Here is a 27,101-nt window from a genome sequence, read left to right as displayed (position 1 = left end):
AGACACCTCCTGTGCGAGCCAGTCCGACGTTACCTCTGCAGAGGAAAACGCAATGGACCTGTGAACAAATTCTTCATCTTTTTTTTTTCGTCCGTTTCCACCCCCTGGAAAACAACGCTCGCGTCCCCAAATACCGCTTCGTTTGCTATTTATTGAAGGTGCAACAGGGCGGCGCGACGATGTGGATCCAGGTTCGTACTATAGACGGGAAGGAGACGCGAACCGTTGAGGATCTTTCTAGATTGACCAAAATTGAGTCTTTACGGTTGAAAATACAGGACATCTTCAATGTAAGCCCTCCACAGCAGCGCCTCTTTTACCGAGGGAAGCAGGTAATGCCAGTTTTGGTGTCACACTCGCATGCAACAGTGGGTTTTTATATGTTTTGGCAGGGGTGGAGAGAGTGGTCCTCCAGTGTTGTAGTCGTTTCGGACCCATGCGAGCTTCCTGTTTTCATAGGAATTCTCCAATAGTTCTTGCGCAAGAGCCCCGGGGTCCGCCGTGTGCCAGCCCGTGGGGGGGAAAGGGGGGATATTACCCCAATGTATGGTCCGTGTGAGGAGTGGTTTTTTTGGGGGGGCTGGAGCTGAGGAGACCTGCGTGCAACAAATGTCTCACCGACGTAGACATGTTTGTTTACATTGCCACGAGAGAGAAAGGAGAACATCGCCCTCTGTTTCCACCGTGCACACAGAAGTAGTGCAGCCTGCACCAGATGGGCACATGTGTGGCTTAATTAAAGATTTATCATATCTGGGATACGTGGCTGCGAACTGTATTGACTAGCATCAGTGAGCCTTCATAATGCAAAGGAGGAGGGGACTCTTGTTTCCACGTGTATTGACATATAGACCTATGGGATCGTGAGTGTATGTGTGTTGGTGTTATCATCAGCACCATCACAATATACTGCCTCTATGTATATACTTATGGTATACTGTAGCTTACACACTTCTGATCCTCAAGCTGCCCCTAATAATTTACTTTTCTCTTTATTGTATCAAGAAAAATACTCATGTCTGAATTATAGATGATTTAAAAGTTTCTGTCACGGCATAAAATGTCATATAATAGGCTAATAAGAAGTAGATTTTCCTAAGAGATGTATACTGTCAACTATATATACAACTATATACTAAGATTTAGCAAATAATAACAAAATACATATTTACTGTGATGTCTGCTGTGATACTGATCATGTTACTGATACCGATCATGTTTCATGTTTAGTTACGTGGTATCATAATATTGATGCCACAGTTATTCCATGATAAATATTGCAGTACTAAATTTGTTCCTATTGTCCACACCGGTTTTTCATGATGTGCATCATGTAGTTCGCATTGGATCACTATGTCACTGTCAGCCATTATCGTATTGGTCGACGTGCAAAGTTTTATTCATCATAGTTTCGGTATTGATAATTTTGCCTCCAAAAAAATGACTCAGAGAATTAGTTTTACTAGAAAACAGTGTTACTCAGTGCAATAGTGAAAAAATATATTTGGACCAATACTACTAAGGGAATGGTGCAAAAAAAAAAAAAAAAATCTAAAACCCCCAAAACTAATTGAGACTAAAACAATATGTCTTTAGTATTAAGCTCACAACTTAAGATTATTTATTTAGTCATTATCCATGTAAGCCTGCAGTTCCACACACTGTTAAATCATGTCGTGTTTGAAATGTGATGATTCATATCCTCACTGTAAATGGATATTGGTGGAAGTTGTTTCTCACACACACAGTGACTGAAACAAGTTTAATGTTATTAACCACACATAAACCCCGTTTGGAATTGCAACTTTTAAAGCTGTGGATACGAACAGTGTTTGGAAATTGGAGACTCCAAGCCCTGATGTAGTCTGTTTCATTCACTGTTCATATTCTGTTTGTTCAAATATGTGAACGTGCGGAGTAAAAGAAAAAAAAGGAAGGATGACTGGTGCATAGTATCTTAAAATATATAATGTTTAAAAGTGAAGTTAGTGAAGGCCGACCTAGAGCTAGTAGTTCTATCAGTAATACACAGAAGATTGTCACTGCTGGCACAACACTGGCACCATGATTTATTTAGTATTTTAGCATAACCTCACAAATCTGATATTAACACAGTATGACTCAACCTGGCAGATAAGCCTCCAGGAAGCAAACCGCCTACAAGATGCGTTGATGTCATTGTTTACATTTAACCAAACCTTCATATGTGTAATGCAGTGTTCTACAGTAGGCTAAAAATGTTTTAACTTTATAACTGCTGTCTAGCGTTTTCGAGTTGTCTAGCCTACTTCCTGTAGTATTGTTAAATGTTACTGAACTCTAACAGACATTAGATTTTCAGTCATGCAGACGGTGACGGGTCGATTTGCTTCTCTGTTTGTGCGCTGTGTATGCTGCAGGACAGAGGGAAAGAAAATACTTCAGGAGCTATTTGGAGTGATCATGGACAGATATTAATGCCCAGAATGCTACAGCACAGGTTTTCTTAGAGAAACAATGGGTTAGTTGGTGTATGAAATAATGGCATACCATTATGATAAAAAGAGACATGAGATATTGTGCAGAGTGGTTGTGTTGCACCTTTTGCACCTGTGCTCTCTTTTCCAAGTTAATTTATTTCATTGTTGTCAGAAGTTTTGCTAAAATCAGCAAAACCCATTTGCTTTATTAACATTTAATTAGCTGTTACGATGTTATTGTCATAGACTGTCGGAGCTGTGGTTGCAAAGGCTAGGCCCATGCAGTAAATCCTGTGCTTTCTTTCATTTCACTGGAAAATAAGTGGGGAGGGGTTGATTAGGGGATTTCCATGTGTTAAGTAATGCGAGGAATGAGCCAGTGACACGCGGCATACACTAGCTAGTGCCCTTACGTCCATGCAGTGGTGCCTGCGCTCTGTTAGGATTTAGACTTGTAGCAGAATAACTCAGTCTAATTCCTTTTCAAAATGGCGTCTTGTTTTTCCCTCCAGCTCGCAGCATACAGTGCCTCACCAGTTCAAAGTCATGCTTGCCCTTGAGTCGGAAGAGTCTCAAGCCAGCAGCCACATAACTTTACCTTGGTGTTTTGCTTTTGTTTTATGGGTTTTTCAATTTGCCTGTGCACTCACTGTATCTCTGTTTCACTTTGAACACCATCTCGTGCCACTCGCGCTCACGAGCAGGCTCACACACCTTCCACTGTCCATGCGGCCTTTCTGCTCAACGCCCACGCTCACTTGTACTGCAACCTTCTCATTTGCTAATTTCAAAAAAGCATTCGTTTGTTTCTTAGGTAGTTTGATGCCCCGCTTGTGTGAGATCTGTGTGCTGTGTCTGATGGGTTTTTATTCATTTTCTACTGAGGCAGCCACATATGTCATGTTCAAACTGTTTCCTAATTCTGGCCCTTAAACTTAACTAGCTTGCCACTTTTCACACAGATAGTTGTGTGACCTAGATATTGTTACAGTTTGATTATACATTATGCACTGATGTTGTGGTTTTTTCAGTGGTGGATGGGTTGTCTTTGTGTATTGCCTAACCAAAGAATTTCATAGAGAATTTCAGGGGAAACGGAGTTGGCTGCAGCCATGCATGTACACAGTCACACCCTTCTTCGGCAGATAGACCGGACAAAGAGCAAAGACAAAGAGAGTCGGTAAACCTAGACCACAACTGAAAGCTTTCTAACACTCCCACATGTTTTTATAGTTGAACTACTCCTTCTTATAGCAGTTTTAGCTTGCTTGGTGGTCAGATGTCCTACCTCTGAACTGTCAACTCTAACCCCTGCACTGTAAAGAGTAAGGTTCCCCCTACTCTGTCTTCTCTTATCGGATCACAATATTACCCCCTTTAACTGTCTTGTGTTTCTTTGTTCAGGATTTCTGGTTCAATAATGTCCTATCTTAAAGGATTGCAAACATAAAAAAATAGGATCTAAAGGTAAACATAAGGATAATCCCATAACCAGATTTAATATGCTGCAACCTCCTATCACTTTCAATAATTTCCAATTTGATAGACATCCTAATGCTGCCTCATTAATGCAAGAAGTACAAATAATTACATACGTGTTTACATAATTAATGTTTATAATTACTAGAGTAAATCTACTTTTAATTAGGATCCTTTGAAAACAAATAAGCAAACCAAAAGTGACCTACATGCTAAACTCAGAAACATTTAGCTCAAATTTATGTTGCCATAAATGACTGGCCTTTAAATTAAACCATTTAGTAATTTAATCCTGCTGTGGCCACAGTGACATTAATCCTACAAACCTATGCTTTTGGTAAATGTGTTTTTTACTCAGTCTTCCTGCCTAATTACAGTATAATTGCACAGTTCATATTTACAGAAAAATAAGTGGAAATGCAGTGTATACACGCTCCTTTTTATAGCATTTTCATAGAGTGGTATTTTAATAGCAATTAATAATTGATGCAATTAAAGAAGTTTAGTCCAAACTAGCTGAAAAAAAGTTTATTGCAAATTGATAGAACTAAACTGGTGCACTATCACAGTTTAAAATATTCCTGCTGTGCTGCGTAAGAACTAACATTAAGTTATAATAAAAAGCTGGTAACGGAAGCAACCAACAACATTTGTTACATTTCAGGTTATTTCTGCTAAATAGCACTTGAAGTAGATTGAAAGATTGCAAGAGTGTGGGCAGAATAAGGGGTGAAAGACCGAAGATGGAAGCTTGGTAGATGGCAGGCACCCGGACACACCCAGTGTCATTGTTTTTGGAAATATGACCTATTTTGCTCAGCCCTTAGCAAAGTCAGACTGCAGGCGGAGGCAACGGTGAAGAAGTCTTGTTGTATTAAGAGGGTTTGAATGGTCTGCCCGAGCAAAGAGGCCAATTTCGGCCCTGCTATGAAATCTCCTCCTGACCAGCAGTGTGGCACCAGCTTTGGTTTCACACCTTTAAACCTCTTTGCAAATCTAAGCACAGATATTAAATAGGCCACCATGATTTCTTGGTCTGTTAATTTGCGTCTATTGTTACCTAATGGCTTAATGTATTCCATCATTGTAACGCAGACATAGATACCAAGCAGGTGCTGTTGAATTATGTTAATTTAAGAATTAGTTCTGCATTAAGAGATTTTAAAAGTTTAATATAAGATATAATGTAACAACATGTTGGCCTTGATGATGTTTCTTTTACAATAGTATCATTGACTGTAGATTGAAAGCAATATAGAAAGACTTGTTCCATGACACATATCGGATACAAAAAAGCCATTATGATTTAAAATCTGACAAGCTGTGTCTCAGTCAAGTTTTCCATCATATTTTTACATCAGCCACAGGTCTTTTGTTTGACTTTGTCTTTGTCATTTGTCTCTCTGTTGTTGCACTTTGGTGCCTATTACAAAAAAATTAGTCTTTGAAAAACTGCCTGTCGAAATGCAACAGCAAGATTAGCCTTGTGGAGAGGTGTTAATTTTATTCCACTCAGCAACGTGATACACACAGACACACACACACACACACCATTGCTATGCCAAGGATTTTTGACTCTGATTTGTTCAAACCCTTTGAGAAATCTTCAAATGTCGAATGTCTTTGGTTTGTCTAAAGCTTTGTTATGATGTGTGGTCGGGACTGAAGCCTCCCCCTGGAACACTGAGCACAATTTCAATGAGTCACATAATGAAGATACCAGCAGCAGTGTTTTTTTATTTTTTTATTATCGTGCTGCATTATTTATGATGAAGGAGAAAATGTCATATCCTTGAAGATGTTCCTCTTCCTACACAATAAAGATAGTCAACATGCCAATATTTCTGTCAACAGATCTTAAGCCTCTGTGAATATATGTGTTTTCCTACCATCGCCTGTTTAGATGGTGTTTCTTTTGAGGATTATTCAGCTGGTTGTGACTGAAGTCAGAGCTGTAACACCTCGCAGTGAGAGGCTGCTCACGCTGAGAGTAATGAAGTCGCTCTGGAACGCTAGTACAAGTAGCACAGATATCATTTAAGAAGTTTAGTTGTTCTCTCTCACTGTTGCAATAAATTCTACCATATATTCTGATAGCGAGGTTTGTCTGTCTGATTCTCCAGCCGTCTAACCTGTACTTCCTCACAGTGTGGCTGCCTGCTGCGGGTCCTACCAGAAATCACATTTTCTGTTGCTGAATGCTCTCAGTTTTCTACTTGTTTGCCTTACTTTTCTCAATGCAGTATCACATAGCAAAAGACAGACAGTGGAGGCTAGATAGTTACCGAGACTAAATCGAAGACTGAGCTTCGGGAGGGAGACAGACAAAGAAATGCTGAGATAGACTACCACAGAAAGACAGACAGACAGGTGAGTGTACCAACCACTGTATGGCTTTATTTGCACCACTGCTCTTCTGATCTAAATTTCATGAGACTATTAAAAATGGGGAGGGATGGGAAAATTGTGCTTTGCTCCCTCTACTGCTCTCCTCCTCGCTGTCAAATAACGAAGAAGAGAAGGGGAGTGCAAGCGAGAGTGGCGGCCATGCTCGTCTCTCCAGCACAATGGGCTTATGGGGTTGAGGGCTGAAATGAATAGCTGATGTCTGTAATGAGTTGGCGTGCTTGCCATAAGCTCCATTCCTAAGGCAATATCAGTACTATTTATTTAACAGTAGATCAGTTGGAGGAGTAGAGTAAATATGGGTTTTTAATGGGCTCTCATCGCTTTTTTTAAGAGCTTGTTTTTTGATAGAACTGTTTCCTGATGCTCATATTCTGCGCTGCCTGAAAGGACTGTGCTGCTGCTGCTGATGGTGGTGGCGGTGGTGGGTTGGTGTCGACAGAGATTGTATACATGATTCAGGTTCATGGGGGTGGGAGGGTGTTGTAGGGGTGTAAGGGTGCTCTCTTTCGGTTGTCATGGCAACCCAGTCATTTCGTTCCCCCCAGCTACATTTCCTATCACTTTAATTCATGCATTCATTCCCTTTATTTATTTTTATTTCTTGGAGAAAACCAGTGTGGGATAAATGCGAGTGAAGCTGCCGATCAACATCTGTTTCTGTTGTACTGAATATGTAAGCAAGTCATTTCATGAATAATCAGTAGTGCCCAGTAGCTGCTTGGTTTGAATGTAGCCTTTTTGTTGCGTTAGGCTAAATTAGGTGAGTTCACCTTGATATATAGCTGAATTAATGTAATTAGAAGCCAAACGTTCACTCATAAGACAACAGAAAACAGATGTTGCTGTGGGCTTCCCTTGCGCATTTAAAGGTTTGCAGATTTTTGAAGTGCTGTGTGTTTTCTTTTTTTTATGCACTATCAATTCATAGTTGTTTTTTTTTCTCCCTCTGTAATGTTGTCTCTGGGTTCTTTGTCTGTCCTTGACAAGCAGCCTCATGTGTTTATAGGAGGACACTCACGGCGCAGTGGTGTTCATTTCATATAACATGGTCTGTTGGAAAAGAAATTTTGAAAGAAAAAAAATTTAAGTATGAATATTTGTGTAGTTGTTCAAATACATCTGGTAAAATTTTTATTATTTTTATTACTTATTAATACATCTTTGCTATACTGCATCTGTGTATATTTATATAATTAAGTGGCTTTAAAAAAATTTTTAATCTTACTTTTTTAGATGGAAGATGGACAGACACTGTTTGACTATAACGTGGGTCTCAACGACATTGTTCAGCTGCTAATTCGCTCTCAGACTGATGCTCCAGACAGCCCTGCCACCAAGGACTCCTCAGGTGTTGCCTGTAGTTCAGCTCCTCCCTCTGACTCTAAGTCTGAAAGCTCCCCAGCTTCAGGTTCTCTCGCTGCTATGGACACCAATACAGACAATGACAAAAGCAGCATTACTACCAGCACCATTAATGACACCAAGCCGGACACCAGTTCTACCAGTAACTTGACCAATACCAAAAATGGGTTTAAGTCCCCCAGTCCGGCACGGGACACCCAGCCCCCCACATCGAGCAGAAACACACTAGTTGACCCAGGAATTGGTGTGTACAAGGTAAGAATAGAAATGTAACTATTACAAACCATTTGCTAGACTTTTCCATCAAACTGGCTGGTTTGGCCTTTAGCTAAATTACAGAGCATTTAACGACATACAAGTCAAGACACTGCCAGAGATTTTTGGGCAGGATGCTCTTGTTTGTTCGATGTCAAATCACATTACGAATCAAATGCATTTTGTGCTGCTGTTTAAAATTCCAAACCGCCTTGTAAATAGAAAGTCCATAGAACATTTGAACATCAGGTTTTATACCCTAATACGCCTCTGTGGAATTGTACGTGATACAAACAGCTGTTTATAGTGCCCTTAGATTGCCGAGAGGGAAAATACAAACATGAATATGGTTTTAGTCTTGCATGGTTATGTGGTTATTTTCTTCTGCTCAGCAGTCCTCCATTCCTTTGCCTCTTGTCTTACACTTAGAGGCTGTATTCCAACCAAAATTACTGGAGCCTTGTACTGTATATGTGCATGTCCTTGTGTGAGAGGTCATGTGTTGGTATCCAATTTACCTTTACCATTATTCATCTTTACATCTGTTACCCTGAATGGCTTTAGTATACACACTAAAGGACATACACACTAAAGCTTGCTAAGAAGGCATGTGCCAAACCACATATATGAAACCGATCTTTACAACCCTGTCACTAACCAGCTTACTGATTATAAATAGAATACAGTCAAAACCAATACATGTGTATGAGTCTACTCTGCTGTACTGTGTTCTGTTGAGCTTTGCTGGCTGGCTGCCTGATCTATATGTCTGAGAATTATGTGTAGGATTGGGCATGTTTTGATGCCAAAAGTTAAGTCCAGCATGGAGGAATATCAATAACGTAACTATGTAGATGGGAAGGAAATTATGCAACTTGACATCAAGTTGACACCATATATTTACAGATATTCACTGTAAGGGCATGCATTTAATGCAGACTCACAAAGGCACACAACCAGTTTAATAGATGGAAGTGCATGCCAAACATTTGTTCAAACAAGAATTAGAAACATTTGATTTAAGTTAAAGTGTCAGAGAGCAAAGTAATAGCGTTCTGAAACCGAGACTGAAACCGCAACACAAACATCACAGTCCCTACTCAGCCCCTAATGATTTGATACTATGTCTCAGAAAGGTGATATTTCCTCTATTGTTGTTGTTAGAGGACCTATCACATGACTTGTACATGCATTGAGAAAGTAACACTGTCTATATGGTAGATGTTGCGTGAGGTGTTCAGGGACAATATGAAATGGAGGTCATCTGTGTCTAAAAAAAAACACGGAGGGCCCAATATTGTTTAATATTGGTAATTTTTGATTATTTAAAAACAAAACTAGTAGTCTACTGTATATTATACTGTGATTCTAAGCACCATATGTGATGACAATGGTGCGCTTTTGAAACAACAGGCAGATGGGATCAGAGAAGACCAGGTGTTATTTTTGTCTGTGTCTCATCAGATTAACGAGCTGGTGGACTGCAGAGACGTCAGCATCGGTGCCTGGTTTGAGGCCTGCATTGAAAATGCGACGCGTGCTTCCAAAGGACAGACAACACCCACCAAGGGCAAGGTGGGTCGGCCCCCAAAAAGGACTAATGGAAAGCTGGAGGCCGAGCAGGGACAGGCCCACTTCCAGGGCCAAACCACAGACTGTAGCAGGAATAATGTTGTGTTAAACTCGGAGAGTAATGGAGCCTCCACCTCTCAGACAGACTCTACAGCTGCTACAGAGAGCAAGGAGAGAGAAGAGGACGTAATTTACCACATTAAATATGACGAGTAAGTGATGGCTCATTGTGCTCGGGAACATTGATGCTGCAACTGAACTGATTTTGGTTGCAGTGGTAACAAACACATCATCACAGGTTTTATACAAGTGCACAGTGGAAATCTGAATATTGTATTTCAGCAGACATCTGCACCTTGTCAGTGGCGCAGCATCATCTTAGATGGTAAAATGCTGTCTTGGATTGGAATTTGCCGTGCTGCATCTCAAACAGGATAGTGCGAATGTGTGCCATTTTGATTGCATATGTTGCGCTACAGCAGGAGATGGGGTTTTTGTTGTTGCTAGTTGTGCCTATGTTAAAAATGTATTTGCTCACACTGCTGTTGTGAGGCATTCTACATGGAAATGTCCACCAAATATAAATACATGGTGTGTGTGTGTGTGTGTGTATGTGGCTGCAAGCATCAGTAACAGTGGTTTAGTGCATTGGGGATTGCAGCCTCTGCTTTCTCCTGGCAGTCCAGGATATGGAGAGAGGGGGTTTGTGTAGCTGATGCTACAATTTGGACTCTATCTCTTGCGCTCCCCTTTTCCAGCAAATTCATTCAGAAGCCGACGTTTCCATGGTAACTCATGAGTTCTCAGGAGCATTACTTCTTTGCTTGCCTCCTTCAGCTTTGTCTATAATTGCTGTGAACATGCCACCAGTGAGACATAGCCTCCTCGCTATGTCTATCGTAGTGTCTGTGTGTGTGTTTTTGTCATAGTATGTTGTGCTACAGAAACTCAGTGGTTGCTGGGCAGTAAATATGTGTTTTCTTTTATGCAGTCATCATTCCCATTTGACATTTTTCAATTTTCCAAATCTTGGGTATTTTGGTTTTCATTCATTCTTTATCATTTGAAACAGGACAAAAGCGTTGCAGGGCAGAGACAGGAAACTAATACACACAATTTGTCTCCCTTTTTAATTTAAATTTAATGGCTTTAATTATTTATCTGCTTGTTTTCTTATTCACATGATTGCATTATACTGTATGTATCATGTTTCTCATTTGCTTTATTTGATAACTGACGGTTAGGAGAGGCCAGCAATGGAGGGGAAGAGAAGAATAAATGACAACAAAGGTCCCATGCTAGTTTTAAACCCAGAACATCACAGTAAAATGTGATTTGCATCTTCACCAACTGAGCAATTAACACAGCTTTGGTTTTTGTGATGCTGAGAAGCTTTAGCTACAAAGATCAAAGATTTCCTTCTGTTACATTGATAGCTGGTCTAATATATCAAATATGTTTTTGCTTGCTACTATACGTGTAGTATCTCCCTCTATCCTGCGCGCCATTCCAGGTTTCCTCCATCATTTGTTTGCAAAAAGTGACGAGTCAGTAAGATTGCTTCACCTTAACAACACATATACATGCTACTGAGCAAACACCAACCTGCATAGCCTTGAAAATGAGCCCTATGAAATTAACTGCCATGTTTTTGCATTGAAGCAGTTCTCAACAGCCTTTCTTCACAATGTAATGTGCCACAATATCAAAGGAAGAATCTCTTTTCTGGTCTCCTTTGTGTGTGTGTGTGTGTGTGTGTGTGTGTGTGTGTGTGTGTGTGTGTGTGTGTGTGTTGCTCCATAACAAGACGTTCAGATATTATGTTTAAGCTTCTTTGTGGAACAAATATAGACATAAACTGGGCAAATTATTCACGTTGCTTTCAAGCAGCTTTTAGTTAGTTTCTTAAATGCTAATTCAAATTGACAGTTTTTTTCATGGTGCCGTATGGAGTTTGTATAGTGAAGCTTAAAATTCTTAAACAAAACCTCTGACTAAAACCAATATTTCCTGTTACAATATAAAATATAAAAAAAAATATTTTTTTATCAGATATGACTGGTCAGAAACATTTAGCCCTGTTACTCAGCCACTAAACAACAGGATTAGTTCCAGACGAGGCTACATGTTGGTAGGATTATTAGGAGCATTTTCAGATTTCAGCCCCATTGTTTGACTGTGGTAGAATTTTTTCCGCCCATGTCTTGAGAGACGACACGAGGAGCAGGTTAGCGTGTACTCCAAATTGTGTTCCCACAAAGACAGGTAATTGTAACAGACCATAGTGTCCACTTTTCTCTTTCTCTTATTCAAAAGGCATCATTCTTATAAGCACCCTCTATCAACCATTGGATTATCTGAATTAACGTCATCATATCTTCACTTTTCACTTAGGTGTTAAAATGAATCTTTAAGGTTGACAGAAACAGTGATTTGATTTATATACCAGTATATATACTGGAATTGACCAAAATAATTTTACTATGATAATTATTTTTGCATATGCTCTAATAGTAGTCCCAGCACTTAATAGTAATATTAACAATGCCAGAATTTCATTTAGCAGCCTCGGTTTTGTGCATGGTCTCTGTCACCCTGTCATGATGTGAAAAAGGCTGTATTGTGATCTGGAGCTCCTAATTTCAGAAATTCATATTGTTTTTAATTGGGCTTGATATTTAGATGTTTGAACATAGAGTTGGTGATTTTGGATAAAAGAGAGGCTTAGTGCTTCTTTAACGGGCTCTGTCTACTAATTAGCAAATATCCACATACACAATGGAAACAATCTCACCAGTATCTAAAGCTGTGGCAGTCGGCCCGCCATTATCTGAGCATGGCTGTTGCCTTAGGGCCACTGGGAGTTTTATCTGCTGCAGTTTCAAATTCTCCAAGTGACAAAGAAACAAGAATGAAATAAAGTTTTAGGTTTTAGTTTCTCTTTCTCACTCGCCCACTCTTGTCTCACTAGTCTTTTTTTTCTACACAGAGCAGTCATTGTTTAATTGTTGAGTAATGTCTCAGTTATGGATGACTTATTAGATTTAGTTTGAGAGAGAGAGAGAATACACTTAGGCAGATATACAGTTTAATAAATACTAACAGTAGGAACTAGATTAAAGGTTTAATGTGACTGTAATGTCAGTTTATAACCTTTATCACCTTTTCACTAAAGAGCTGGTTTCATGTCACAGTAAGAAAATAACACATGACAAAAAGATTAATGTCTAAGTTCAGTTGATTAGATTTTGGTGCCCAGAGGTCAGAGCTCAAGGTCACTGTGGCCTCATGTTCCATTTCTCATCATTGCTATATTTCAGAAACATCAGGAAAGTATTTCCTTACAGTCATTACTGTCTGGGACAGACATCCGCTTGGACTCATACATAAACTTATGAGTTTGGGCAGACATGCATGTAAACTACTACGTCACTGTTTTGAACCGCAATGCGGTAATTCAAATTTACTAGTAAGTCAGTGACTGTTTAAGCTGGATAATACCTCATTTGGTACATGATACAGCAGCATGGCTTTGGCGACACAATGTGTGTGCTTGACTGCAATTCAGATCTGTCTCCGGTTAAACATGTATGACGGATCATCAAGAGGAGAATCGCACAACAGTGACCACAGACTGTTGACTAGCTGAGGTTTTGTATCCAGTGAGAATAGACAAATATTCCACATGCAAGACTGCAACAATTAGTATCCAAAGCTCCCATTAAGTGAAATGTGTACTTTAAGCGGATCCAACAAAGTGCTAAGATGGCTCTGACTTAGTTTGAGTGTGTTTCAGGCATCAAACTCTCTAAATTGGCTTATATTTACCAAATACAATTGACTTGGTCAGTGAAAATACTGTCTGTGCCCTTTTGTCAGATAAATAAAGGTTCAAGTGAATTAAGAAATCACAGACTTTAAATTTTATTGCGTTTTAGAAAAAGTCAACTTTTCTGGTAATGGACCAAGCATATTGATTTCAGAGAAATGGTGATTGGATAGAGTCGGAGAGTGATCTCTGCTGTCACATTTCAATAATAGGATTCAGGGGGAAAATCAGCAAAGACTTCATCTTTCTAATGTCTGCCACATGACTAATTTAGATACATATTTTTAAAATAGTTGCAGCTTCACATTTTGGCCTCAATTACTTACAAAGCCAAGGTTAAGAGAGACTTCACTACTGCGAAGTAATTATATTCAGATAGCTTATGTAGTGTCAGTATTTCTAACTCAGCTGCTTATCAGCAAATTGAGGATTTCTCATTTACTCGGTTCCATTTCCCTTCTTTTAAGGGACTTCAGCTAAGCACACAAAGTGCTAATAGTGGTTTCATAACAAAAGAGTCAGAGTCCTCTTGATTATTAATGTCATCACAACTGATTAAGTATGTTTCTCATTTTCATTTAGTATTAGCATGCATTGATATGAGTGTTGAGTGTTTACCCCTGTACCTGAATGTCTTTCCCAGCTCTAGGGAGAGCTTCACTTAACCAGTAAGACAAGGCTTTGGTGTAACTACTGTGACAGCAAAGGCAGATAGTCAGATTTGCTTTGTAAATATATTACATATTGTTCCTTTAATTCTACTAGAGAAGTGATTGTCCTTTGTGTTGGTCTAGTCCATGCCGAGCTAATGCATCTCCCGTCTACTCGGTTTACCCAGTTTGCTCAGATAGATGGATTGTTGCCGATAACGCGTTCGCTCTCCAGCCTGCTTTTCTGTCTGATCCCCGTTACTGACTGATGGTTTTTCCTGACTGTGCCTCAGCCTCGTCCTCATCACTGTAATCCAGCTCTCTATCCAGCTCTCTGCTGTATTTGGATTTTAGATATTTAGAAGTATATATAGTAAAGGCTTTAAAGAGGATTTGTGGATGTTTGATTGGTTACTGGAATACTGAACGAGGATATTTGGATTCTGGACTTCTATTAGGACACTTGAACACCCATTGTCTCTTTTGAATCGTATAGTAACTCTCACGTCCTTCTGTTGTATCTTCCTAGCAGAGATTGCCGATCATCTCCTCTTCTACCCTCACAAACAGCTGACTCCCTACATCAAACCATCTTAACCAAACCTGTGATATCTGTGCATTAGGGTCTAGAACAGTCCTTACAGAGCAATCTCGCCAGTATGGACTTAGCAACTTGGGTGTATTGAAGAGTTAGGACACACCATAGACAAAGAGAGAAATCTGATTTGTCGTCTTATTTTTTTGGGCCTGTTTAGACCAACGAGTCAGCTCGACAAACCCATTGCACAGCTTCCAGATCAAGCAGAGCCCATGCAGTTGGGAAAAACCAGGTTAAGCCCGGAGGAGAGATGATGCCACCTGCGGGGCAACCTTTACCCTTTTTGTGGTAACCCAAGCCATTTTGTCTGCACTTGACTGCTAAAAGAAGGGGCTTAGCAGAAAGTGGGAAAGCACTTCTGAGCCAATCCCTCACTGAAACTTTTATCTCTTAACCTCTAACCAAACCTCTAATCCAAGTGCAACTTCAGTATGGTTTTTGTTGACTCTGAAGCCAAAACTAAATTCATTGATACCAAACCTGCTGAACAGTTTGGGTTAGGTATGTAATTTGTATGTTGCCTCATTGCTGGCCATATACTGTATATATGTGCTGTATAGTACATCTAGCAAGGACTCTATTGCGTCTATCACATTGTAGGACCAATAGCCTGAGATGGTGCACAGTAGTCATGTTTCTCCATTAAGATAATTGTAGTGCATCCATTACATGATTCTGTTGCTTTTACATGAGCATGAAATGAATTAAAGTCCGTCCCATTTTTGTAGTCATTGCAGGTCAGGAGTGTCTGCCCTTACATGTCCACAATGACAAAAGGAAATTTAATCCTCATTTTATGTCACATCAATCTTTTTAAACTTAGTTTAAGCTAAATTATTTTTTATTTTCTATTATATATTTTACATTTCATGCCTGTGTGGCTTGTGGTCCTTTGTTTGAGTTTGTGTGGTCTCAACGTGGGTACTGGTTCCCTTGTGCTGCTCCTTGTTCTCCTTTTGTTCATGCTGAGTCCAATTGTGCTCCAAGCTTGAGATCCCTGTAGTTTGTGTGTGTGAGTCCCAATGTGCATGTTTATGCGTGCTTGTACTGTATTCACCCCCACCATATCCAACCCAAAACCACAGTAATCCCAATGGCCCAAAAAAAGGAAATCCCTGCACTGTGCCCTGGCCTCTTCGTCCTGGGAGTTTGCAGTCTCTGTAGGCCCTCTTCAGTCCGTTTACAAAAGCTTGAAATATGCAGCATAGTCTTATCTCTAACAAGAGAAAGCAAAAGTACATATTCTGAAAGGATAAAATCCTGAATTGTTGTGTATTATAGTTAACATTAGTCATTTTTAGCCGGAGCTGAACAAGCAATTGTTGGTTCTGCGTCATTGCAGACTGTCTGAGAAACTACCGCTCTCGCCCAGATGCCAAATGCTAACATTTGATGCTCACTCATGCACACAACTCTCTACCTCTGTCTTCTCCTAAAACAGTTCGGGCAAACCAGAACTAAGGTTGTTGTGCTTTTAAACTTATGCACTAACAAAATTCCTGCTATTTGCAACCAGGCTATCTGCCAGTTCATCTCTGAGTTAGACCTGATCCTCACATTTTAGCAATGATTGGCAGGCAGGAAGCCTGTGCGGTGAACCTTTCTTCTACCACTACAGGTTTTTCAGACAGGCATGTCACACTTTCTCAGATGTTCTTTTGGAACAGCAGAAATATTTTGAAATGTACAGAATGTGCTTTTGGTTTTATGGGACATTATGGGACGTATGCCTATGCACATACTTGACTACAGCTAGATTAAAGATTTTGTACCACTCTCTACAGCTCATGCAGCTTCAGACAGCAACATAACTAAAATAATGAAGCTATATTTATATTTAGTCACTTTTATATTCATCATTATTGCTGGATGTATTTGTTTTTCTTGCCTGTTAGTCATTTTAGCCACCTCACCTTTCCTCTCCTCTTTTGGGAGCAGAAGGGGCAACTGTTCCCAGAAATGGTGCTCGGGGTGTATATGACTCAGGGTTGATCAAACCAGACATTTTCTTGTTTTGTTTTTTTAAACATCTGACTTGTTACAGTACGTCAGCACAAATAGTTTTATACACTCAATAATCTGGTGTTGTGAAGAACTATGGTGATTTCTCTAGTTTTTTCTTTCTTCCTTAAAATAAAAGCTCCACTGGGGGTCCTTGGGAAAACTCCTAAATTAACAAAAGAATTTGGAGAATGCCGTAGACTGATTCATGTCTATACATACACAATGTTTTGCCGATGGCTGTTGCTGTATTAAATGTAGAGAGGAAGAGGGGGAGAGAAGAAATCTGCTCTGTGTAAATGTATCACCTCTTTAGATGTTAGTTTAGCGTTCTCTGTCAGATACTGAGACTTAATATATAAAACTTGTCCAATTAAATGAACTACTTTATTTTATTTTTTGGATTTATTTCACTTCTTTCCCTAAGACTTCCTTGTGTCTAACAAGACCTGTGGTTGAACCTTATTTCATCTGACAGATGAAGGCACTTCATAGAGCTGAATGAATGAATTATTTACAAACTGATAATTGGGTCAATAGGTCATACCGCTATTACATACAATGCTCTCTGTTGCTTTCTATATCAAAATGTGCACAATCTTACAATCCTAATTTGTCTTCGGTGTAAAACGCACTTTCGTTACAGACTGTTTTTGCCCCTACCTGTGTGGGCTTCTGTTGTCGTGCATGGACTTGCTTAGTCCTGCACAAAGAGGCCTATGATAGATTATCAGCGGAAACAATTAATGACTTCATGCATTGAGCTGTAGTTTAGATCTGTTTTTTCAGAACACCCTGTTCTCACTACCTGCTTTTTACTAAATGTAATTTTGCTTTGGATTTATTTTCCAATACATTACTCTTCCAACCATTATGTTACAATTGATGATAAGTGAAAGATCAATCCATTCCATGGCTGAGCAAACTGAAGTGAACATTTCGTAATGCTCCAAATCATGTGGGTTGGGTGAGAAGCGTGACTGTCATGATATGCTAATTTGTTTTTGTTTTGTTTGACTGTAGAACTGTTTTCTCCCAAGCACTGCGTTGACATCAAATACCGTAAGATAGCAGTGTGAAAATCAGAGCGATGACAGCTGTCATGAAGACACGTAAACCCGCTTTCTCCTTTCCTTCTCTTCTCCTTTTCTTTCTTTCCCAGCTACCCAGAGAATGGAGTTGTGGAGATGCGACCGGTGGATGTGCGGCCTCGTGCTAGGACCCTTCTGCGGTGGGACCAACTGCAGGTGGGCATGCATGTGATGGTCAACTACAATATGGAGACACCAGATGAAAGGGGCTTCTGGTTTGACGCAGAGATTCAGACCCTCAATCAAACGACCCGCACCAACAAGGAGCTCCGAGTCAAGATCCTCCTGGGGTGAGGATCCTCCTCTTAGGTGGGAGGGTGATTAGTATAGGGGGATAATTGCTATTTTATTTTCTCTATAATAATATACAACCTTATAATGGCCTTTTATATTTTTTTATTTATGTAGTTGTATACTCGCTTTGTGACGATAACTCTCACTCTTTTGTCTCTCTGCCTTTCACTGTGTATCTCTCACTCTCTATTCCTCCTTCAAGGGGTCCAGGAGATGTGATCGGGGATTGTAAGGTTCAGTTTCTGGATGAAATCTACCAAGTGGAAAAACCAGGAGCACGTGCACTCTCAACTGCAGACGGACAATTTAAACGTATGAACCACATTGCACGCGGTTTTAAAAAGAATATTGTACCAATTTCTAACTAGAAAATCATGAAGTTTCTGTTTGCACTGTATCTGTGCTTGTGTGCTTGAATGTCCCTGACTCCAGGAAAGAGTGGCCCAGAGTGTAAGCACTGCAAGGCCGACCCTGAGGCAGAATGCCGCTTCTGCTCTTGCTGTGTGTGCGGCGGGAAGCAGGATGCTCACATGCAGCTGCTGTGTGATGAGTGCAACATGGCGTTTCACATCTACTGTCTCAACCCGCCACTGGCCACCATACCAGATGATGAAGACTGGTGAGAGAGAGAGAGAGTAGCGCTGAAATCAGCAATAAGGGCCTGCGTTACAGTCAATTTAAGAAGGTTCATTAATTATGTTTAGTATGAGCTCAAGTGCATTTAAGCAGTAATTATGTGGTGATTGGGGTTAAGATCAATATAAAATAATGACATAATGCGCTCACAGGTGTGAGTCTGTCTATTGGAGATTAATTCAGTGTCTCTCTGCCAAACAGAAATGAGGTTGAGGCCATTTTTTAGCACTTACTGAGAGTCATTCTTTTTTATTTATTTATTTATTTATAATTGTTTAGCTAAACCAGCAACAAATGAAACATGCATTTGATTATTAAAATATTGGTTATTCAGACTACTCATCATTGTGCAGTCATTTTACATCGACTTATGTTTGTTAGAACATGTTCTATTCAAGTTGTTGTTGAATCTCCAGCAAAGATACCTTAAATATGCCTTAAACGTGTATTAGATATCCAAAGTACAGATTTTATAATCATGGTTTCAGATAAAAAGAGAGTATATCCAGCTTATTGACATTATTTGGCAGCTTCTTTTCTCCATCTTTTCATCAAAACTTTGCTTTGTTGCAGACGTCCACAGAAATGATTTCCTCTCATTCTGCCAGGTACTGTCCCACTTGTAAGAATGACACCAGTGAGGTTGTGAAGGCGGGAGAGAAACTCAAAGCCAGCAAGAAGAAAGCCAAGATGCCTTCGGCAACAACTGAGAGTCAGAGAGACTGGGGAAAGGTGAGGCCCAGGGGCATCTAAAGGTATACACTCATCAGGTGGACTGACAGTTGCTCTCGAAGACTGAAAGCGAATTTAAATAGTGCCTGAGGGAGGGTCTGTGGTTTCTCTTCAAATTACCTAGAAGGAGCAAAGACTATGTGCATAAATATAAAAAAGCAGTTTGTGTCAAAGGTTTTTCGCCTACATTACCTTTTCAAGATTGTTTTCCAAAGGTGAAGTGGTAAAATAATAGAAATATGCTTCAATCTCTTGTACTGAGTCGTATGTTTGCTCAAGTGGCTTTCTCAGTACATTGAAAGAGAAGAAGCATTTTATTTATCAGTTAGTTTTACGCTGTAGCTCCTGCCACAACATACCAACACCAAACAGTCATTTGATTGTGTAAAACTTTAACCTCCAAATAATCAAAAGGTCCCTTCAAAGAAGGAGACGTAGACTTCTTCTCCCGTGTATTAATTAATTGTGTTTTCGCTAGTCAAAATTATATGAATATATAAATTGTTGAATTTGTGTTGTGTTCACTTTTATGGAATCTGTTGAAAAAGCTAAACCCATACAACAGTAAGTATTTAACGTATAGTTTAAACTCCATTTGTAAATCCACCAATTCAGCCGGTTACTTATGCATCACAGAGGCAGTTTTATTGCTTTTAGTCCCTGCAAACTGGTTTATTCCTCTGTGTATGATGCATTTAATGTTTTGTGTATATAACAGTCTGCTCTGTGTTTGTTGTGCTGGGCTTGATCAGAGATGAATGGTTTGTTTCATGTGAAGAGTTTTGTACCGCTTTGAAGCTCTTGTCAGGCATCGCGTGAGCACAACACAGCTCATTCCCTCAGATAAAATGATCAAATCCAAAGTTTTTGATCCAGTCAACATCACTGAACTTCTACTTAACTTTACATCAGGGTCTTAAAATTGATTCATGGTGTTTACTCGAGTTGTAGCATGTGGTTGCAAATGTTATTGTTTATTAGTCTCTTCTCATACAATCATAATGTGACTAATGAACATGTACGTACATACAGCTCCTCTGGGTTTTATTTGTTAAATAAAATCGTCTCTCTCGAGTTGCTGAGGCAGAAAATGAGACAGGAAGACCGTTAACGTGTATTTAAACGTGTTTATAAAAAGCATCTGTTTTAAGCCTGCTCTTAAATATTTTCCTCAAAATCTCCTCAGAGTCCGCTCATGGCAACACTGTGAGATATGGCGTGATGCTCATTTCCATCCTGGCCTGGCTGTCTCCTTGACACTCTGCTCCATGGTGTAATGTGAACAATGCCATTAAGCCTGATTTAGCCACTTTCCTGGAACTGCCAATGGAAAATAACTCCTTTCTTTACCAGAATGTGCCCTTTCTCTGTGGACTAATTGAAAACAGCTTGGCTTGTGTATTTAGGCACATTTAAGTGCCTTGAGTCATACAGCGTTTATATTTGACTTGCACATTATCGCAATTTTATAACCTTTCTTTGCCATAGGTTTTGTAACCTTGCTGTTAATGTTGCCTATAAATAAAATCTCATTTCTGAAAATAAAACATCCTTTGTCCTTAAATAGTCACGAGGAATTAGAAAGTTTGGCATGCACCCTGTTCTTAAACACTAATTAAGACATTCATATTTATGCGGACCTTTTAAGTTGTATTTTTTTTGTGCGTCTTCTTTCTTGATGTAATTGCAGGGCATGGCCTGTGTGGGGCGTACTAAAGAATGCACAATCGTCCCTTCTAACCACTATGGACCCATACCTGGTATTCCTGTTGGAACCACCTGGAAATTCAGAGTACAGGTTAGATGTTTTAAAGTGCATTACATATTAATTAGATATACTCTAATTATTTAACTAACTCTCATTCTGGAATTTCAGCATTGTCTAAAATCTAATTTCTTTAAAAAGGTGAGTGAGGCAGGTGTCCACAGGCCACATGTCGGCGGCATCCACGGGCGCAGTAACGATGGTTCCTATTCACTGGTTTTGGCTGGGGGCTTTGAGGATGAAGTGGTGAGTCTGTAACTATGGGGATTTTCCCTGGTAGGTACAGTATGCTGATAATTTAGTTTTGATTTGTATGATCTGCTGTAGGATCGGGGAGATGAGTTCACCTACACAGGCAGCGGGGGTCGTGACCTTTCAGGAAACAAACGGATTGGAGAGCACTCTTTTGACCAGACCCTGACACATATGAACAGGTGTAACACTTAAAGATCACCTACATACATTCAGTCCTATAGGTATAATGTCCAGGCAGAAAATGTCCACCAGAGTGCAGTAATCTGCTCCCTGTTGTCTCAGTTGAGGCTGAATTCCTTCATTAATTTATGCCGGTTTAGTCGAGCTAAGGTAATCTAACTTACAATAATAAAAAAGTCAGATGACTTTTCCACTGAAAGAAGAATAAAGAAAATAAAGAGAGTTTTTTTAAGCTAATTGGGAGCTGTGGAAGACATCTGGGAGTGAAACTGCTGAGCGTGCAGAGTTCTGCAGCTCAGTGGAAACGATGCAGATGCTCTTTCCTCTGATGAAGAGCTTTGCTTGGGATCTTGTGCTGTGTGGTGTCAGGACCATCAGGTGTCTGTCTTTGGAAGAGCACAGTGGATGAGAGGGATTATTGACCTGGATGAGGGTGTTCAGGTAGGAGGGTGCTGTTGAGTAGCATATTCAGAAAAGATACGGTTGCCTCTTTCTGATGATGTAGAGCACCAGTGTGCCCTGCACATGGAGGAGATGTGCTCAGTGAAGTTAAGTTCATTGTCATTGATGACCCCCATTTTTTTCTGAGTTCATCTGATTGTGGTTATAATAAAAAGGTCAAACTCACACATTCACAGTTTTTCGCTTATTTATTTTCTGAATAATTAAATAAGCTTCATGAATCAACTTTTTAAACTTTTTGATTACTGTTTATTCACCAACATTCCTAATCCTTAGTCAAACTTGGTAAACGTGAATCTCTTTTTCTTGGATCCTGACTCCTACAGGGCACTGGCCTTAAACTGTGATGCACCTCTGAATGACAAGGATGGAGCAGAGTCCAGGAACTGGCGGGCTGGGAAGCCAGTGAGAGTGGTGCGCAGTTCCAAAGGTCGACGCATCAGCAAATACGCTCCCGAGGAGGGAAACCGCTACGATGGTATTTACAAGGTACCTGCTTCAGAAGACTCCAGATTTGCTCGGAACGCTTTGTATGAAATTTAATGTTACTGTGGTTTGTTGGTTGGCTGTAGGTTGTAAAGTACTGGCCAGAAATTGGAAAGTGTGGTTACTTGGTGTGGCGGTACCTGCTGAGAAGAGACGATGTGGAACCAGCACCATGGACACCTGAAGGACTGGAGAGGATAAAGAAACTGGGGCTTGCTGTTCAGGTTAGACTGCGAGTGTGTTGACTCTGTAGACTTCATGTAGACATCATTAATCATTACATTATTGCATACTTTGTGTAGTGTAATTTTTCATGTGCCACTGTGGAAATACGTTGCAATTTTCCATTACTTGGCTGTCTTTTGCATATGTTTTCTCCAGTTTCAGACATGAAAATAAAATAGTCGTCTTTGTCTGCAGTACCCACCAGGCTACTTGGCAGCCATGGCTAATAAAACAAAGAAAGAGGCCTGTGCCAGACCTGGAAGAGGCGGTCGGAGTAAGCACTATCCTGGGAGGGGAAGGCCACGGAGACAACGCAAGATCAAGGAGAAAGAAGAGACTAACGAGGAAGAGGATGATGAGCAGCCAATGGCCAGTGTAGAAGAGGACGGGCCGCAAAGTAACGGAGAGCAGAAGACAACCAGAGAAAGTGGTGGGTGCTTTCACAGTTGAAGTTCAAAGCAGGTCAGACAAGGTGTTGTGAGAAGAGGACAGGTGAGAATAGTACTGGCAGCAAAATTCACTTCAGTTAGCTTATTTAATATTTGTTCACGAAAAACTCTAACAGGATTTTCTTTTCCCCCAGGCATGCATCACTGTAAACACCGTTTGCTTCACGTTTTTCCGTTGCGTCGTCGTATCTGATCCTTAAGGATCGTTGGTTTTTCATATTCTTCTTTGTGTGAATTCACCAGAGGCGTCACGAGCAGCAGAGCCTCCCTCTAAACGGGTGAAGATAGAGGAGACCTTCCAGCTGTCAGAGCAGCAGCAGCAGTTAATCAGAGAGGACACAGCCAACAAGAAACTCTGGGATGAAGCCATGGGACATCTTAAAGAGGGGCCGGTATGAATCCCAGTGACACACCTCAGGCTCCTCAACCATGTTGTTCACAAAGCATCTCATCATTTTAAAGTAATTCCTCATGATTCTTCCACTTTTCCCGCTCCTTTTCTGTTTCTGTTTATTTCAAAAGAATTTTCTGCGCAAGATGGAGCAGATATTCATGTGTGTGTGCTGCCAGGAGCTGGCCTTCCAACCCGTCACCACCGTCTGCTCACACAACGTCTGCAAGGTACGAATTTGTAACTGCCACTAAACTAAATCCCCATCTTTGTTTTTGTGTATGAACGTTTTCCCGCTGTCCTCTGTTGTCAGACTTGTCTCCAGCGATCGTTCCGAGCGAAAGTGTACACCTGCCCCGCCTGCCGTCACGACTTGGGCAAGGACTATGTCATGACCCAAAACAAGACGCTTCAGATGCTGCTTGACCAGTTCTTTCCTGGCTACAGTAAGGGACGATGAGGTTGAAGTCACATTTATAAGTAGAATACGTACACACACACGCACATAAGCATCCATTCCGCGCGCACACATATACCGTCAAGTACCTAGAGCTCCACTTTAAAATGCATTGCGCACACATACTGTACTTACCCATTAGCACATGTTATATATTGCATTTACAGCCATTTATGTATACAATCATTCACACACAAACAACCTCAGTAGGGACTGACCTCATCTGTTGAACTTGGATCGTCTCCATTAACATCACCAGCCTGAAATCCAACCAAGTATCTTTTAAATCTCCCTACTCTTGCCACACAAACGCACATAAATACAAACGCACAAAAGGAGACCCAACTGAGACTCCTCCTTGCCACCTAAAGATATTTGCTCATTTTCGTTTTGCCTTTCACTGTTGTCCACTGATTCCATAAATTGCCGCACAGCACATTGTTGGCGTGCACATGTCTCCACAACAATACCAACAAATCAATAGATTCCTGCCAACCTGTATGCATTTTGTGTACCATGTCTGCAGTTTTACACCAGAATATTGAGCTAAGATGAGCAGATTACTCAGATGACTAATATAGCTGCCGGGTTAAAAATGATTTTGGCAATTTCTCAAGGATACTGAAGACACACTGATGAGGTGTCTCGAAGTCTCATGCGGCCGAGAGACTCCTGCAGAGTCAAATTAGGAAATTTAAGAATTAACGTGTCGTATATGAAATGAAGCACACAATATTTCATGGCCTTGAAGCACTTTATTATTCACATGTGCAGTGAATTTGGGTTGCAGGTTAATCAGGAGCATTAGCTAGCATCCTGCTGCTAGCTGCTCATGTCACTTGGAATAATGCCATTGCGATGCTTTGAGCTAATAAGAATAGCAAATGTCTCACCAGGGGCAAACTCAGTGTATTTGCAGCAACTGGCAGCTGTGTGCTGCTTGTTTGGAAGGTGTCTGGTGTCTAATAAAGCCGCTACTTTACATACTTACAGTAATCAACAGGCAGAACTCTCTCCTTAAATTGTAAGAGTCCAAAAGAAAAAGGCATTTGTTCATAAACATACCAAAGACAAGAAGCTGTAAAGCAGATGAGGGCAAACATTTTCAGAAATCTGATGTAATCAATTAACTGTATTTGTAATTAATGACATCTCTGGTGAGAGTAAATTCCTGACTAAGAATACAATTCTTTAGCAAGGTCCATTGTTTCCATTTCCAAGCAGCCATATATAAATGTACAAGATAAACAAAGCTTGCATTTTTAAATCTCACTCATAAGCACTATTGAAACCTCTAATAGTGTTCAAATACAAAAAAAATCATGTTCCAACGTTCCTACATCTAGTGTGTGTTCACGTCCTCTCATTGTCGCTTCCATGTTTCCAGTCAGATGATATTAACAGAACTGTCTTTGTACGTTATCTAAGTATTTTCTGGTATTTCTCTTTGTCTTCCAGAGAATGATAGTAATGATGTAATGGAAATTAAAGATTTACGCGCGGCGCTCTTTAACACTTGAAAGGCGTGAGGTGCAGCGCCTGTACGTTCATTTCAGCGGCTTCTGAAAGGGCACTCTGTGGTCGTCCCTGGTGTTACCAAGCAACCACTATCAAACAGGACACACACAAAGATGGTTAGCATATAATGTTCTCAGCAGATATTCATCTGCTATTGTTCTTCCTGTCCAGTACTCGGTGTGGATGCTCGCTGGAGAGCTTCGAGCATCGCGTGCTTCTCCTTCATTTTAGAAAAGTAGCGTGATGAGTGATTGCACATTAAGGATGATGACATCCTGGACTATTTGTTGACAATGTACAAACAGAAAATGTAGATACAGTTCATTCTCAACGTGGCGTGGTCCATCCTGATTTCTATAGTGTATAGTTTTCACAGTCTGCAGCACAGACTATAAAAAGTGCTTTCTTTGGCATCCAATGCTCCGTTGTTTTCTTTATGTTGTTCGTTTATTGTTTTTAATGGAAAAAAAATAGCTGCTTTAAAATAAGTGTTAGTATTAGTCAGTTCAATTCTTGCCAAGTTCTTCTTCTATGGCTGCTTGTGTTTAGACTATGTTTAACATTTAAGAACCTCATCTGCTACTATCTGTCATAGTAAGGTATTTACCTAGTTTTGATATAGGTTTGTTAATTAAAAGGTAAACGTGAAAGCTTTTCAACAGTGCTTATGAAAGAGTTAAAAAATACCTGTATGTGCAAGCTACAGTTTGAATTATGTTCTACAAAGTACCACAAAGTTGTAACTTCTTAAATATGCAAGAGAAACAGTAAACAGGAGAGTGTGAGTTAATCATTCAATGTACAGGCTGTGAACCTCCACTGATTTTATAATGACATCATTTTGTGTGTTAGTTTTAGAAAGTAAACATACACAAGCATTAAATATTACACAAAACTCCTGGATGTGGACTAAAGACCCACAACTTAGCATTCTCTTACAAATCTGAACAAAGCTCAAGACAAGTATTAAGTTACTTTTGGGTAAAATCCTCAACAACACAGTTTGTTTACCTCTTCTTTTAGGTTTAATCCAGTGGATTAAACCAGACGAGTTATAACTGTGCCCCTCCACGCTGGATCTCATGCACTGACATGCACTTGGTAGCTAATTAAACATGAATTAGACCTTTATACTAATACTAATAGAAAAACTACTCACCAGCTCTTAATTGTACATTAGAAATCCTAAATGTTCTGTGTCTTTTTTTGAACCTGCATTTTCATCCAGATGGTTTGACCTTTTGTTTTTTTAACCGAGCACTTGTCCCATATAACCACACGATGATAATCATTTGACTGAACGGCACAAGCCTTGACACAACGTGCATATATTATACAGCTGGACCATTTCCTGCCGAGATTTGCATCATCTCTGGTGTTAATATGGTACTTTAAAATGTCCAAGGTTGGCAGGACTGACAGGAACTGAAACAATAACATCCCATGGAGAGCACAGAGACAGCAGCGGAATCTCTGCACTTGTCTGTGATCTGGACAGAGGTCACCTGGAGTGCTGATAAAGGTTTCCAAAATAGTTTCTTCACTT

General features: G+C 40.1%; 1 protein-coding gene across 1 annotated transcript; it reads left to right on the top strand.

Annotated features, from left to right (window-relative positions):
* Window positions 1-179: 179 nt before the first annotated feature.
* LOC113158649 (E3 ubiquitin-protein ligase UHRF2) lies at window positions 180-26,017 on the top strand. Its single transcript, XM_026354705.1, has 16 exons — window positions 180-332; window positions 7,581-7,964; window positions 9,429-9,748; window positions 17,777-17,995; window positions 18,202-18,311; window positions 18,432-18,618; window positions 19,244-19,367; window positions 21,058-21,165; window positions 21,274-21,378; window positions 21,460-21,566; window positions 22,356-22,518; window positions 22,602-22,739; window positions 22,936-23,170; window positions 23,433-23,581; window positions 23,712-23,810; window positions 23,894-26,017. The coding sequence occupies exons 1-16, from the start codon at window positions 180-182 to the stop codon at window positions 24,038-24,040; spliced, it is 2,748 nt and encodes a 915-aa protein (XP_026210490.1). The 3' UTR covers window positions 24,041-26,017.
* The last annotated feature ends 1,084 nt before the right edge of the window (window positions 26,018-27,101 follow it).

Source organism: Anabas testudineus, chromosome 12, assembly GCF_900324465.2.
Source record: "Anabas testudineus chromosome 12, fAnaTes1.2, whole genome shotgun sequence".
NCBI lineage: Eukaryota > Metazoa > Chordata > Actinopteri > Anabantiformes > Anabantidae > Anabas > Anabas testudineus.
This window is presented reverse-complemented; position numbering and strand designations above follow the sequence as displayed.